Source organism: Lissotriton vulgaris, chromosome 2_1, assembly GCF_964263255.1.
Source record: "Lissotriton vulgaris chromosome 2_1, aLisVul1.2, whole genome shotgun sequence".
NCBI classification, from domain to species: domain Eukaryota; kingdom Metazoa; phylum Chordata; class Amphibia; order Caudata; family Salamandridae; genus Lissotriton; species Lissotriton vulgaris.
This window is the reverse complement of record NC_141687.1, coordinates 1030723472-1030740277: the sequence shown is the minus strand read 5'-3', so window position 1 is coordinate 1030740277 and position 16806 is coordinate 1030723472. Positions and strand designations below refer to the sequence as shown.

At 39.0% G+C, this 16806-nt stretch overlaps 1 protein-coding gene across 1 annotated transcript in view; it reads left to right on the top strand.

Annotated features, from left to right (window-relative positions):
• The window catches only part of LOC147731564 (plakophilin-4-like), a 387101-nt gene that overhangs the window by 339353 nt on the left and 30942 nt on the right, over positions 1-16806 (top strand). The window contains exon 5 of the mRNA XM_086954215.1: positions 15117-15151. Coding sequence (XP_086810341.1) covers positions 15117-15151 — 35 coding nt within the window. The remainder of the gene's footprint in view (positions 1-15116; positions 15152-16806) is intronic.

Here is a 16806-nt window from a genome sequence, read left to right as displayed (position 1 = left end):
GAATATAATTTATATTGTTTATAGATATTCATTGTGAGTGATTCCCCCATTGCAAAGGAGTACTCCACAGACACTGTAGAACCCCCACGAAAACAGTGAGGTAGGGTGAAAGACTATTAACACCCTTAATGGACCATAATATAGACTGAGATATTTGGAAATAGAATTGTTGCTTTAAGAAATTTAGATGTAGTGGTGCCTACCCACATAAATTAAAATAACTCCGTTCTCAAATGGTGGAGGTGGAGATATACTAAATATGTTTGTTTGACATTTATTAATGAAATGCTTAGAATGTACATCGCAGTATGTATCTTTATTAAATGCCGTTATAAATGGATATTTGGTAAACATTAGAATAAATTATAATGAAGTGACAGATCAGAATGGATTTTGGTAGAAAGCTATGATAGTTTGGTGTCAGCAACACGGGTATTGAATAATAACAAACATATTTTCCACTGTTTAGAAAACTGTCCTGAAGAAGGTGAAACATCAATCGAATATCACCAAAACGCTGCGTCGATTTTTGTTTTCTGTAATTAAATGTGTTTGAACTGCTCATAATTTTTATCTTTTTAAGGATAACTTGTTTTTACATTGTTTGTATAAATAAACAACACAAATGTATTTTTGATATATCAACTTTTGGATTTACGTGCAATATTAAAGTGTTGGCTGACACAATGAAGTTTTAGGTTATTTCCTTGACGGTATATAATGTTCTTGTTTATGTATATGTTTTTTGCTAAATTGTGCTTACATAATCGTATGTAGAACCCTGGGACATTTTTGATGTTTCTGTACATTTGTTTAAGACAATTTAGAGTAATCATGTTTGTGAATTATAATTGATTGAGTTGCTATATGAGTTGCCATTTTTAAGAAATCAATAGAATGTGTGTTTTTATCAGTATGAATGAATGAATGGATTGAAAGTTAGTGAGTTTGATGGGTTTGAGTGGGGGCAGTTGTTTTATATAAATGTGGTGAAACCTGCAGAGTACAAGTATATATAAAATGCAGTTGATCTCTAAATGTAACTGATCTTTAGATGAATGAAGAACATATGTGCATCTTTGTATTAACGATTTATAGAACATTGAATAAAAGTACTCAGTAAATTATTTGAAGAGCATTAAAGGTTTATTTGTACCTATTGAATGGTAGGACTTTTTTTTTATTTTTATGTTACTTGGGATGGCACTTCACCAGTTTCATAACAAGGTCCCGGATGTCTTGATGTGCTTTTATGGCATATGGGCATATACATTTTTTCACTGACAAAAGCATACCTGTGCAAACAGAAGATCAAAGTCCAAAATAATTACTACTTAGTCATCACTATGGGACTTAACTAGCACTGACCTAAGACCTAGTGTGAGAATAGCATATTTTCAGTGATCTTTTCAAAAGCTCTGCTGCTCTGTAGTTCGGTGTTGGCTGTAGCGATAAAATTGAAACTCTTCTATACAAGTCACGTTTCAGTCCCCACCATTCAGCTCTTCATATAACTGCAGCTCTGGCACTGCATCCTCTTTTGTCTGCCAGTTTCCTGACAGCTGCCACTCAGGATGCGGATGTGCTTTGATTTTCAATTTTCTTCTTCTTGTCCCTGTGCCTCTTTCCCTGTTTTTTTTCTTTTTCGTTAACCGAGAGTTTATGGTTTGAAGGACAAAACAAGCATTAAGTGCTTTTGTCACAGCCTATCCTGTGCGTTGCCAATGGATTGCCATGGTTAGCCTGAAATGAACCTCATTAAATAGCACAGGCAGAGTGAATTAATTGGCTTCGGTTTTTTTTATACATGTTTGGGGCGAGTGTTTTATTTTTTTTCTCCTAATCTCCAGCAGTCCTCTGTTTTGTAATACAGCAGTACTCCTTCAGCAGCTCTACCCCCAGGTTGGTTGTAGGTTACAGGAAGACTAAGTGGTTGCCAGTAGCCACTGGGCTCCAGATTTGCGCTGTAGCCTCAAATTCTACTCCTATCCTGGCTGGTAGATGTGGGTGCAACTTTCCACTTCACTCAGTGCTAATTTGAGCCAGTAGGGCCCACCGGTACTCATGAGACATTTACTGACAGCAAGAGAGGGAAAACACACACAGCGGAAAGACGGAGGGAGCGGAAAGACCGAGGAAGAGAAAAAACGGTCACAAGAGGAAGAGAACAGGATCTGTAAGAGAGCGATTGTGGGACAGGGAGTGGCAGGTAGTGATGAATGAGGCATGAGATGTATTTAACACCTTGGCTGCTAGGCGTTTTCCCCCTGCTGTGCTGGAAATTGCCATTTTGCTGGTGTCATGACGAGCTCAGCTCGTCATCAGCACAGCTCAACTGTGCATCATGACGAGCTGAGCTCGTCATGAGCATCGAAAGGGTTAAGAATACATAGCCTTGATATTCAGCGTGCCGACATTTAATGACCCTGCTCGTGGGCTTCTGAACTCAACTTTAGGAACCAGCACTCATTCTTTTACAAATTAACACCATCAGTGCTGCAGCAATTCCCCCTCTGTGCTACCTCTGATTTATTCCCATTGTTCATGACGAGCTCAGCTCGTCATGAGCACACGAGCAGTGTACTGCATGACGAGCTGAGCTCGTCATGAGCATCGAAGGGCTTAAGCACTGGCTCCACCTACAGCGCACATATTGTTAAGGCCTAGATACTATGTGTATATTCTCCATAAAACCACGGCTTCCCCGTTTCACTTTCAGGATTTCCCAAATATGTGAATACTGTTCGTAGTGGTATCAGGCTTCTGCTCGTTTGCTTTATTTAATTTCTTTAGTTCTTGATGTAGCAAAGATAGATGCTCCAAAGTGGGGAGTCGGCGCATTTTAAGGAACCCAGTGAAGAAAAGTGTTTGGGGTGTTACTGAAGCACCCATATGTCTCCTGCATGCTTTGAATGTGTGTATATGGATATATGTGTATAAATATATATATTATATGCAGCACTCACTACAAAGTTTTTTGAAGCATTAGATGGGGTTGGAGGTCTGTTGCAAGAAGAAAGACAACATCAAAACAAACTGTACTGCATATACCACCCAGATGTTCGTACAAGAGTTTAGCACATACTAATGTACATCTAGGTGTGTTAAGGCTGAATGTAAACACATTATAATCGTTTTTAGAACAGGTCCAGTCAATCTCCATCCTCTTGTTTTATGTTGCCTGCTCGAATCAAACACCACAAATCAAATTTATATGCTTAAGTTGGAAAGATAAATGGTAATAGCCCATAGAACCTCTTCGTGGAACTCTCTGGACACTTGCATTAAAAACTTACGTAATCTACTAGCCTTCACAAGAGTGCTGAAAATGAAACTCTTCAGGAAACGTTTCGCGCTCTAGAATCCCGCTTTGGGTTTCCCAGAATATTGACACTGAAGGAAAAAAAACTCCAATCCATGAGCGTCTTATTTGGCACCCCACCTTCGGGATTAGTTCCGCTCTGCCTCCCCATGGTCACAAGGTTTATCCCCCTTACTTTTCTCCTCCACTGTATTGCAAAATTACCATGGTAACGTGGACTTATATCTATAATTAAGCAAGTAGTTTTTCAGACCTTTGCTAAATGTCAATAAGTCTTGTTAAACTTAGAGGGGGGAGGAGAGCAAGTTCCAGAGTGTGAAGCCTTCACAATTGAGAAATCTCGCACCAGACTACTTATGACTGATGGATTGGATAGCAAGAAAGTTCAGAGACACTGACCTTTAGCATCTGGATGAGCATTTATTGGTGGGACATGTTGCATCTTGCATACAGGATCAGTTTTTTTCTTCTTGTCCACTTGTCTTGTAGGCCAATACCACATCAAAACATCATATGATGAGGCATATCTCAGAGTAGCACATACTCCTGTCATTGCGTGGGATGCCTGCATCAGGAAGCGGTATAAGAACTTTCTGTACTTGCATACTTCTGACCTCTCACCAGTGTCCAGATATGATTTGCAGTCATTTCGATGTAAAGCTACTTGGTCAAATGGTCTTTAAGGGACCTTGGTGTATTCTACCACAGTAAGACACTTGCACCAGCTAGTGCAACAGTATTCTACCGATTGAGGTTTTGACTTGTAGGACTTGCCTTTTTTTCCTTTCGAGTTCACAAGTTTTAAATTGGTATGAAATGGGATTATTGTCTTGGCAGGCCACAACAAAGATTTACATAATTTGTTGTCCATTTTACCCTTTTAGAATTACCCATATTTTTTCATACTCGGACCGATGCTACAGACTACAGGTTTTGCAGCCATCACTATTCTAAAATATCCATATCTCCTCAAATTGCAGGCACTAAGCCATCTTATCTACACATTTCACAAATCTGTCCTTTTATGTATTCCAAGATCAGTTTGTCACATGGGGATTTGGGTGACTGGGCCAGATCCAGAGATATCCGTTGAGTGATATTATTTTTCAGATGCAGCTTGACCCAAACTCTTTGAATTGTTCTAAATTGTTTGGCCAGGACCAACGTGTCAGGCTGGGAGATTTGTTCAGCAGGATCGAGGTACACATCAGGCGTACAATATTTGTTTTACTGCTCCAGATCCAAAAGTCCTGTTACTATTTTATCATTTTTCTAAATTGTAGTCATGGTATTGGATTTCAGTACCAGCTCTGTTTTTTGGCATATTCTGCGTTCTAGTGCAAATTGTGTTACTTTTGCCGCCTGGCAATGCATCAGAGGGCGCTGGGATAATATTTCAAACCTGCCTTAGAGCCATTTTAAGGGACATATAACTGTATTCGTTTTTCTTGTCTGAATTATGCTACTTCGATAGAGATGTCCCACTTAATCACAGCTGTGTGGATAATATGTTTAGTAAAGGTTTTGCTGATGTATGAATAGAAGATCTTTACATTATTTATGCAATGTTCTCGATTCTTTGCAATAAATCTAAAAGACTGTAAGAGTGCAGTATTCCTATTTACAATGTTAATTTACCCGTTCTAGTCACCTACAGCTGCTTTTATAATTGACCTCTGGATTTTTACAGCATATCAGGGTCGTGAAATTGCCATGTGTTCACATTTTACCAAAACTCCATATCATCTTAAAGCATGATGCTTTTTCGATGGTCCATAACTCTTTCCACCCTACAGTCCAATTTTTATAGTGATCTTTATGCCACGGGTTTCAGGAGCATGAATACAATTCCATATTTGTATACTATGCATGCAAGAGCACACTTGCCTGCTCCAACATTATCTGTGGACTATCCGGCACTTCACTAGCACTTCCCTCATGTAAGGTGGGAAGTTGTGTTCCCACTGATTTCCAAGTGTAGTTCTTCGATCCGCTGGTAATGCCGGACAAAAGTACACTTCTATAACACACAGACGTACCCATACAAATACTTATCAATAATTAAAACTCTAGAGCTACAATCTAAAACAATGGGTAGGCATGAAAGAGAGGGCATCGTGGAGGTGTAAGGCAAAAAAAAGCTACCATAATGAAGTAAGTCATGTCTGCAATTCTTTGAAATTACCAGCTTTTAAAAATAATATATTTTATTATGGAACAGCAAATACTCAGACCATTTGGTGCTCTCTAGCAGGCCAGAAGCAGATTGTTAGGCCTCCCAGAGAAGAGTCCTCTCCTATTCTGACATTCAAATATTGATTGCACACTAAATACTGCCTTTGTGTTCCAAAGCCCCAAAAAAGTATTTACCTTTTCTGTTTTTAGCGCTGAGCTGAGAGAGGTGGGGAGCAACACTGAGAGCATGGGCTAGGGAAATGAGGGAGAACTACCATATAAAAAGAGAAAGAAAGCACATGCTTCTATAGAGAGCTCAGTGAAAATGAACAAAGTAGTTCCCCGACTTTAGATGTTGAAGGATACTAGGCATGCAGTCAAAGGGTGGTAAAGAGCTGTGTTCCTAGGGAGGGAAGTGCACTAGTGGCAAGAAACCTATTGAATAAGAAGCAAGCAAATAAGATTGTAAGCTCGCAAATGATAGCAGTGAGCTAACCCGAAGTATGTTCTTTAGTTTTGGTATGGTCCACACTAGATCTTCGACAACAGACCAGTAGGTGAGATTTAAAGATCTGTCTTTTTCCTTTATTTCAGGCATAACACCTGGCAATGTTTCTAACTAATTTTGAGCTATTTGTTGGTTCTTTCTCAATTCTACTACCACATCGCTTTCATTTTTTTGACAGCTTTTGGAGAAAAGTGCAATTGCCTTGTATCTGTGCTGATCTGTGAGAATCATCATCTCCTTCCTCTGTTTCATACGCAACAGTACACATATTATTTTTATCAAATGTTTCTCCCTTTGGATATGATACTAGGAGGGGAAAAAAGCATACAACTTAACTTCCTCCTTGCACTGAATGTTGCCATATTCAATTTTGTCACAACAAAATGATCTTTCTACCACCAGAGATATGTATGTTTGTTGCAAGAGTAAAGTTTTGTTCATCGTCCTGCCAGTGCAAGCAGGACTGACCATGAGCTTCAAATAAATTCACAACTGTTACCACATAACATGGTTCTTAGCTCCTCTTACTTCCAATGACTTCCACTGTTAAAATTGTTATTGCTGCGTGGCACGTGTGAAGTGCACTGGCTCTATGAAACACCTGTTGTCCTCGGACTTGCGGGAGCTTCTCTGCTGCAGTCAGTTCATCCAGGATGCTATAGTTAGGTTTCTGGTTAAGGTTCATAACTTCTACTTGGGAATTCCATTGCTGAGGAAGTCACTTTAGCAGCCTATCAAAGCGAGGTCAATCTTCAAGGCATGTGCTTTGCATTTCTAATGGTTCTTGTAGTGGTGTCTACATTCCAACTCTGCAGTTGGTCACCACTACAGTTTTTCATTCTAGTAGTCAGTTGCTTTCCCCTGGATTCTCTTAAGGTAAGCATAGGTTACCAACTGTTATCAACTATCATAAGAAAGCGTTGGAATTTTTTCTCTTTTTTTCAAGTCAGACCAGAGTTCTCGCAGTACAGTAGAAATCAAAAGATGTGGCTATTTATTCAGTATCTTTACATCTCCCTCTCGTTCACAGTGGTACTTTCGAGATTCAGGTATCAAGAAATAAAACAGTTGCAGTTGAATTCAATAAAAGTCATAAAATTGGAGTTTCTTCCAATTTGACTAAATATTATAAGAATCGTCAAAGCTGTTGGGCCCCTCCTCCCGTCTCCTGTGTATGTGCTTATGCATGTATATGCTATTTTTATAGCTGGCATTTAGCCAGAAAGCAGAATAACACTGTGAAGGGTTGCTGATGAGCATACAGTTAATGAGTGATAGGCGAGGTTGCTGGTGTAGTGCTCTTTAAATAGATACGTCTTATACTGTTGCCTAAGTTGGAGCAGCAATGTACAGGTCCTTATGAATATGGGGTTGTTGTTCCAGATTCGGGGTGCATGGATTGAAAAGACTTGCTGTCTTGTTTTTTTTTTTCTTTCTTTTTTGCACTTCTTAAAGGCGTATTTTGATTTTGGGGGATGGGTCAAAATATGAGCGATATCCAGTCTATTCTATTACAGGCGCCATAGGCAGTAATACACTTCTGTAACACAGTGGACAGGTTTTCTGAAGTTGTTGGAGTATTCCATCTGCCATACTCGAAGTAAGACCCTAAATCTCTAACCCATCGACATTGTGGCTGCAGGTGTGCCAAGAACACCAGATTATGAGCTTGTCTGCAAAATAAGCTGGGTGCTAGTTTTGATGGCCTTGTAAATTATGCATCCGGTTTTGAAGATTATGCAAGCTGGCAAGAGAGACCCAATGGAGTTCCTTAAGGATTGTGGCGATGTGATGATATTTCTTCAGGCCCTGTATGAGACACGATGCAGTATGTGAAATTGAGGATTGCCAGTATGGTGTTTGGAAGGCCATGGAGCGATAGTATGAGGGCTTGAACAGCAGGTCTGAAGTAGATTTCTTGAATATATTGTTGTTCTTTATTTAGAGGCGAGATCTTGTACAGGGCGGTCTTTGTTTTGTTTGTTTTTTTTAGCTGTATGTTCCTTGAAAGTGATGGGGATGTCCACGGTGAATCCAAGTGACTTGGCATTTGGTAAATGTTGAGGTACGAAGCCATCAAGCTTCATGTCCATGATCCAGGTTTATAATGTTTCTTGTTTGTTCTGCAAATAACAGGAATTCTGTTTTGGTTTGGTCGAGCTTCTTTTAGGCAATGTATATTCAGGTCTGAATGATGTGCAGTTAGTGCTTGCGGCATTGGTTGACCGAAGCAGAAGAGAGTTTTAAGTAGATTTGTGTATCACTGGCATATTGGTGAATCTTGATGCGGGCATCTGTGCCTTGTTCAACCTTTATTTACTGGTCTCTTTATTTTTGTCTGTACGAGTTTATTGCATATAAGTTTGACCAGGCCATGCTCAACTACCACGTCTTCTTAATTCACCTTAATGCCCATTCATAGCCTAGATTCAAATTTGCTTACAACACAATCAGCCTCACAAATACTAATTAGATTATTTTTGACTGATGTAAATCTTTTTGTGCCATAATTAAGAGTGTCATTCTGTTGGTCATTTCCAACAGCACATATCTAAGCCTGCTTCCAGAATAGGGAAGAACCGTGTTGGTGTAGTTGTATAAACTTTGTTTGAGCTCACACTATCGCTACAAACTTGCAGCATGGAAGAGGCTAGCAATTCGATGTTAATCCTAAAATCAGAATTCAAAGTCCATAAACTGCAACCATACGTAGCTATGGGTATTTCTTTAACATTTCTGACTTCAAATGTTGGTGTCCACCTTTCTGGGAGGATTCAACTTGGGTGAAGGTGTATCCAAAATATTCATAACTTAACACATTCAAATTCATACCAGCTTTGTATAGTCGTCAAGGGCCTCAGTAAAAATCAGATGAGTAGTACCGCAAAGCCACAGGTAAGATGTTTTTTATTTTGTGATACATTCTATCAGTACTAAAAACCCTAATGATGGTTTCCAAGCCAGGACCGAGACCCTCATGTTATGGTCGGGAGTTTATTACCTTGCCTGCTTTATAGACCAAATAATGAATGTTGAAGCAAGGATGTGGCAAGCAATTCAGCGTTAAGTCTGAACTCAGGACCCAAAATAAACAAACATCAATCATATGTACATTGAGTGATGTGACGTTCCAATGTCCTACAAAACTGTTAAAATCCTAGATTAGACATTCCTTCATCAGCATGGACAGAAGCAACAGAACTAACTTAGAATATTGTATACAATCACTTCACCCTCAGTTTGATGAAATACACTGCTTTTCCGTAGCTTTGACTTTTTGGCAAACAGTTTCTTCCCCCCACATTTTTTGTGATGTTTTCAAGCGTTATTAAATTAGTAAATAGCTATCTTTTGGTGGGTCTGTTGGATTAGGGAAAATGAAGGGAATTTTCTGAACATATCTGCTGGTCTTGCATCGTGGAGGGAGCAAGGAAGAGAGTGACAAATTCTGAAGTGCAGTTTGCTTGAACACACTTTTATATTTCTGGAAATGTATTACTAACAAATACACACAGGCACACAGATAACCACACCTACACTGCCTCTGAGCCCTCCACTTTAGCGCCTTACCATTCACTATAAACCTTTACATACTGTTCCCATGCACAGTTGATGACCATTCACTATAAACCTTTACATACTGTTCCCATGCACAGTTGATGACAAATAAATGAACTAAACTGGGAGATTTACTACAACTCCCAGAGCAGTGAACACTTGGTCCTTAAGTAACATAGTTGCTTTTTTATTATTGTTTATTTTTGTTTAACTAAAAGGATCTTTTTCCTATGATTACACAGATGTGCATAATGGCATGAGGTAGAGCACTGCACACTCTTGTGCAAAGAGCATGATGTGTGGCAATTAATGTGATGTGGTTTGCCACTTCCTGCCCAAGGACTCCTTTTGTAGTGCCTTTATGATCTAATATGCCACTTAATGTTTTGGAGTATACATTAAAAAAAGCTAGTAATATTTCTAATTAACCTATCGTGTGCATAGGTTTTTTAAATATACTTGTCTTCAAAACATTCTTTTGTGGGATAAGAAACAGACTGAAGAAAAGTCCTGCATTTATAGAAGCTTTTTGCCCACACCTTGTGTTATCAGTGGAGGTAATGTCTTTGGCAGACAGTCTTCTAAAAAGTTTTGTAACTTCTTCGATAGCCTCCTGGTCCTAAATGGCAGAGTAACTCCATTCATGTGCTTCTTTCATTGGAGGCATGCTTGCCTGCTTGATTAGAGGAAAGGCAGCACCACCACCTTTTCAAAGACTGGTAACAATTGATGCATATTTTGTACATAAACTTTGAGTATCTCTTGCTCGTGCTGTAATTGCTACTCTCATGATTGATTATTATTATTTTTGGGCCAGTAGTCTTCAGAAATCTTTTTGTTGGACCAGTGGTGGGTGTTAATGCTGCCATCCTTCTGTCATTTCCTGCCTTAGAGTTTACCACCATGCTGAGAATGAATGTATATGGGTAGAAGAGTGTGAAAAACCTGCACTTCCATCTTAGCAGCTAATAAAGTCCTGCTTTACGCAGTTCCTCCATTCATTAAGCAACCGGTCACTAACAGTCATAACTCTGGCTACTCAGAATTAAACATTTTTTTTTATAAGTGAAGTAAAGCCATAATAAATTTCCTTTGGTGAGGCACCTGGTTGCATACAGGTATGGCTTACTAAGGCATATTTGCTATTGAGCATTAGTGTAACAGGTGAATAATGTATTCCTTTTTTCATATCTGTTTTTAATATTTCTAAAAGGATTAGATCCCTTTCCAGTAAGACAATACACTCCTATCGTCATATTTGTCAATAGCAATTCTCCAGTATCTGTAAAGCAGTAAGTAAAACCTTTACATTGAAGTTAATGGAGAAAGCCTTCACTTTAAAGCTTGTCAGTCATTAGAAATGGCCCAAAGTCCAATCAGTCAGGCTCCAGGCTCTCAGATTTTCTACGACACATGACACGTCGTGTTATGGGAGTTCATATGAGTTCTGCTCAGTATTTCTATTTTCTTGCCTTCTGACAGAACAGTTTTTTTCTCAGAAACAGCGTTTTGTTATCTTCTCTGCAGCTTTTCAGCTCTGGGAACACTTTCTCTTCACCACCATCCAAACTGGTGATGTCGTCATCGAAATCTCCGTCAACCATAGTTTTGGTAAAGATGAAGTCTTCCACTCCAATGACGACACTGCTTAAAACGTCGACGTAGATCTTGAAACAGGCCGTGTCAACGCACTCGTCATCAACCACTGATTATCGAAAGGTCCTTGCCAATGCCATAGCCCAGTTCATAACCACAACATACAAACTCAAGTGGAAGACGCTTTGTATCTGGTGTTCCAGCTCAGAAGTCCATCCTTTCTATTCATTACCAGAAAAGACACTTCCGTCTCTACTTCACCCAGCAAAATCTGGTCTTGCTCCTTCTTCCATCAAGGTCCATCAGGCCCCGATATCCAGATATAGGCAAACCAATCATTCCCCATCTTTATGGTCCTCAAGACACATACATTCGTTTCTTAAAGGATTGTTCGGGCTCCCCATCACGCCCCTCCCGTCCCCGAGGATACCTCCTACTCTTTGGCATCTCAACATTGTGTTATCACATTTAATGAGACACCCATTTGAGCCCTTTCCTAAGGCAGAGCTAAAATGCATCTCTTAGAAAACAGCTCTTCTCCTAGCACTTACTTCAGGCAAGCAAGTAAACGACATACAAGCGTTTATAATTTAACAGCCTTTCCTTCAGTTCACGAATGACCGTGTAATTCTCCAAACTAATCCAAAGTTTATCCCTAAAGTACCCTCTAACTTTCATTTGAACAAGCCTGTCCTTTTGAAGATATTATCCCCCAATCCTCAAGCACAAGCGGAAAAATCCTTACATTCATTAGATGTCAAGAGATGTCTCAAATTCTACATGTTTAAGTACACCAGCATACGCAAGGCAGACCAGCTATTTGTCGCCTATGAAGACCTCAGAAAAGGGTTTCCAGTTTCAAAACGGACTATAACCAGATGGATTACTTTAGCCATACAGTTTTGCCATCAACAAGCAGGAAAACTTATCTACTGCAGCTAAAGCCCACTCTACTAGAGCTGTCTCCACATTGCCAGCTCTGTTTGCCAGTGTGCCCATTCAACAGATTTGCAGAGTAGCAACCTGGTCCTACAGGCACCCTTTTACTCGCCATTATTGCCTTGATGCTGCAGAAAACTCTGGTTCAGCTGTAGGACAAGCAGTTCTACGTCATCTTTTCCAATAAGGTGAGATTCTTTTTTTTTCTTCTTCTTCCCACCTTCCAATATGCTTTTACTATGATATGGCACATGCATGTATTTGTATATAGTGTTCCCTGCTAATAATTGTGAGTCAAGCATGTGAATATATTAAAGATCCAATGCTGGAGAAGAAAATAAGTTATTTACCTTTAACTGTGGTATTCAGTATTGATATATTTCATAGATTCACATGCGGACCACTCTCCTCCCCATAGAGGCTTCCCCATCTTTATGGTCCTCAAGACACATAAAACAGTTTCTTAAAGGATTGTTCGGGCTCCCCATCCCCCAGTACACCCCTCCCGCCCCCGAGGATACCTCCTACTAGTTGGCATCTCAACATTCTGTTATCACATTTAATGAGACACCCATTTGAGCTCATTCCTAAGGCAGAGCTAAAATGCATCTCTTAGAAAACAGCTCTTCTTCTAGCACTTACTTCAGCCAAGCAAGTAAACGACATACAAGCGTTTATAATTCAACAGCCTTTCCTTCAGTTCACGAATGACTGTGTTATTCTCCAAACAAATCCAAAGTTCATCCCTAAAATACCCTCTGACTTTCATTTGAACAAGCCTGTCCCTTTAAAGACATTTTACCCCAATCCTCAAGCACCAGCGTAAAAATCCTTACATTCATTAGATGTCAAGAGATGCCTCAAATTCTACATGCTGAAGACTACCAGCAATCGCAAGGCAGACCAGCTATTTGTCGCCTCTGAAGACCTCAGAAAAGGGTTTCCAGTTTCAAAACGGACTATAGCCAGATGGATTGCTTTAGCCATACAGTTTTGCAATCAACAAGCAGGAAAACCGTTATCTACTGCAGCTAAGGCCCACTCTACCAGAGTGGTCTCCACATTAGCAGCTCTTTTTGCCGGTGTGCCCATTCAACAGATTTGCAGAGCAGCAACCTGGTCCTACAGGCACCCTTTTACTCGCCATTATTGTCTTGATGCTGTGGAAAACTCTGATGCAGCTGTAGGACAAGCAGTTCTACGTCATCTTTTCCAATAAGGTGAGATTCTTTTTTTTCTTCCCACCTTACATTATGCTTTTACTATGATATGGCACATGCATGTATTTGTACATACTGTTCCCTGCTAACTATTGTGATTCAAGCATGTGAATATATTAAAGATCCAACGCTGGAGAAGAAAATAAGTTACTTACCTTCAACTGTGGTCTCCAGTATTGATATATTTCATAGATTCACATGCGGCCCACCCTCCTCCCCATAGAGGCTCCCACAGTTTTTTGCAGGTGTTTACTTATTATTAGGGCTCCCGGTTTTATGGTATTTATTTTTTAAACATTTCTGTCTGTATTTATCCATATTTATTTTTTGGCCATTTTATTGGCATGTATCCATATTTATTTTATATTTTGAAAATAAACGGAGACTTAAAATGGTAATTTCCATATTTATGTAACTGATCAACATGCACTCATACTTTGATGTCTGTCCGACTGGTGAATATTAACATTATATACAAATACATGTTAGCACATGCCTGTATTTAAGGGAATGTCATCTGTTTTTAAGTCCCCATGGTGTTCATCTGTTTAGCAGTTGATCTGGAATTTATGAAAGGCATCAAGAGGAGTCACTCCCAAGAAGCCCAATTTTCTGTATTTTTCTGTTTTTCTGTCTGTATTTATCTGCAAAAAAACAGTAAAAACGGAAAACTGGAAGCCTTGCTTATATATGGATATATATAATTATATGTATGTGGGTATATTTCAATTGTCTAGATAATCTGAGAGCCAGGAGCCTCTGTAGTGAGTGTTCCAAGGGTGCTGCTGCCTGATTGGTCGGACTTTGGGCCATTTCTAATGATTCTGATGAGCTATTAAAGTGAATGTTTTCTCCATTAACTTCAAGGTAAGAGTTTTACTTACTGTTTTATATATATATATATATATATATATATACCGTTGGACTCCAACTTCGACGATAGGGAATGATTCAAGCATGTGCATCTATGAAAGATACCAATGCTGTAGAACCACAGTTAGTGGTAAGTAACTTATTTTCTTAGATTCTATCGTCTGGAGATTTATTCCATGCGTTGTAGTGACCATCTTTGTGTTGGACTAATTACATAATATTAGTTGTAATATGGTGCGTTAATTTGTGACTTGGTAATGGTAATGTATAGGTCAGGGGTGGGCGGAATTTGCATAATCGCGTTACTCAAATCTCTGCGAAACAGAAAAAAATCTCTGCGAACACGCGGAATTGCTTGTTCACAATGCTTTTTTCCTGTTCGCAATTGCTGTTTGCGTGCTCGGGGGGAAATATCTTGTGAACACGCATTTTGAGAACGCGAACAAGCAAAACATTTTGCGAAGTTGCGTAACGCAGAATTTTGGGCAATTTCGCGTTGTCTGCGGAACGCGAAATTACCCAAATTCCGTAAATTCCGCGAGCGAAACAGAATTTACCGCCCAGGCCTAGTATAGGTAAGCATATACAGTCAAGGTTTCAAATGTATTGCCGAAATTTATCCTGGATGTTTGGATGAGGTCCTGAAAAAGTACATATGCAAATAAGGTAGCATACTAACAGATTGTCAAGTAAACCCAGATTAGATAGTTGTCCAGTGGGGGGTTTCAATTCATAGTAGATCTGAGCTGAAATGGTATACTGTCATGTTTTCCTGCTGATTTACTGAGAGTTGTAAAACAACCTGACTGTCTGTTTTTTCTACAGATGTACAACATATTGTCATCAATGCAGTGGAATATATTTGTTTGAAGCAACTCCTTTAATCTGAATTTTAATTTTATAATTTGTTTTTAATCATGTGTAGCTCTACTGAGAAGTCTTTCCCCTGGAGATCATCTGGTAAGATTTTTTTTCCATTTACTTTCAAGAACAACATGCTGCCCAGAAACACATTTAATAGTAATATGACCTGCCTTCCTAAAATATTTATGTGACAACCCCTCCTAAGTAATTGGTTGCTAACTATGTTTCATTTCATGTTCCCTATCTATGTGCTCTTACACTTCATTTATTTTTAGTTAACTATGTGTATTATTTAATGGTAGTGTATTTTATAGCACGCCCATTTTTCTGTCAAGATAGTTTTTTTATTTTTTATTCTAGGTTTTAAGTCTAGCTTTACCAAATACCTTTTTCCACCAACGAAATCTGGCAAAGTTACATACATTCTATCAGCCCTTTTCATCTGTTGGACTGTTGTATTGTCATTCAAATTTTGCTTCTGCACTATACATCATAGGGCAATGAGTCCACCCTTGGCCGCACTCATTGTGAGTGTCAGCAGTTTGTCTTTGCACTGAAGGCGGCTACAATGCTATATATTATTCCTCTTTAGTCCCTGGGGACATCTTTCCCCTTTTATAAACTGTTGTTTGTTTATAATTGATTTTTTCTTTTTGTTTATTTTGAAAAGACCAACATCTTTGTACGCAAAAAAGTATCAGGCTCTCACTGCTACTAGCAGTACACCGCATCATGTGTGGGCACAATTGGTGACACCAGTTTATAAATGGGTTTTAAACCCAATCCAAGATGGTCTCCAATGTTTGTAGAGACGTGACCTCACAAATGACCATCTTTGGTTTGTGTTGTACTTTATACCAAAAGCCTTTCCTAGATGGTTGCCCATACACATAGTTAACCATCTTAAAATGTTTTTTTGTGAAAGTATAGCAAAAACAATTATGAAATGGTCACACATGTATCCGCACGCACAGGTGAACATAATAATTTGCTCTTTGTTGTACTTAAGCACTAATTTACCGTTCCCAGATGCCCAAAGTGTTGCTGTATTAGAACACTTAATTAATGCTAAACTATAGTCAAGAAAACGAGCATTGGCAAATCCAATACCTATTGGCCTTTCCAATGCTTGTTTAAGAATTACTGGTGTATCCAGAGCTTATTAAGTAATACCTCAAAGCAAAACAGGCACGTTTTAGGTTGGATATATTGAACTTGACACACAAATGCCTTTTTAAACCTTCAAAGGTTTCAAATAGTCTTACAAAAGAAGTATTGACTTCTAAAGCAGTTAGTGTCACTGAGAAGCTATAACAGGCTCTGGAATTGATATGACGGTCTGAAAAGCGCAAGGATTTTTTTATGCACCTTTAAGAGAGCATATGCCTGTATTGCAGGAACAAATTGGTCCAAACAATTGGCTTCGACAGCAAAACAATATTTTTTAAGTTTAAGAGTGTGTGTGCGTGTTGTTTGCAGCGGTATGGCCAGGGATATGAAAAAGTGGGGTTAAGAATACTGAACAATAATCCTCTTAAGGTGATGTCAGTACATTATCAGGATGGTCTTAGATGTGATCCTGTTGGTTTGTGCCTGTATACGGTCTCTCTTAGTAGTGAAAGGATCAGTCAATAACGAAAAGAGATTGCTCCTAAAAGAAGCATGATTCATTTTGAGATTGAAATCACAAGCAACAAATTGATTGAATCAGAGCTCAGCCCTGCATTTGTTTTATTTAATTTATTTTCAGA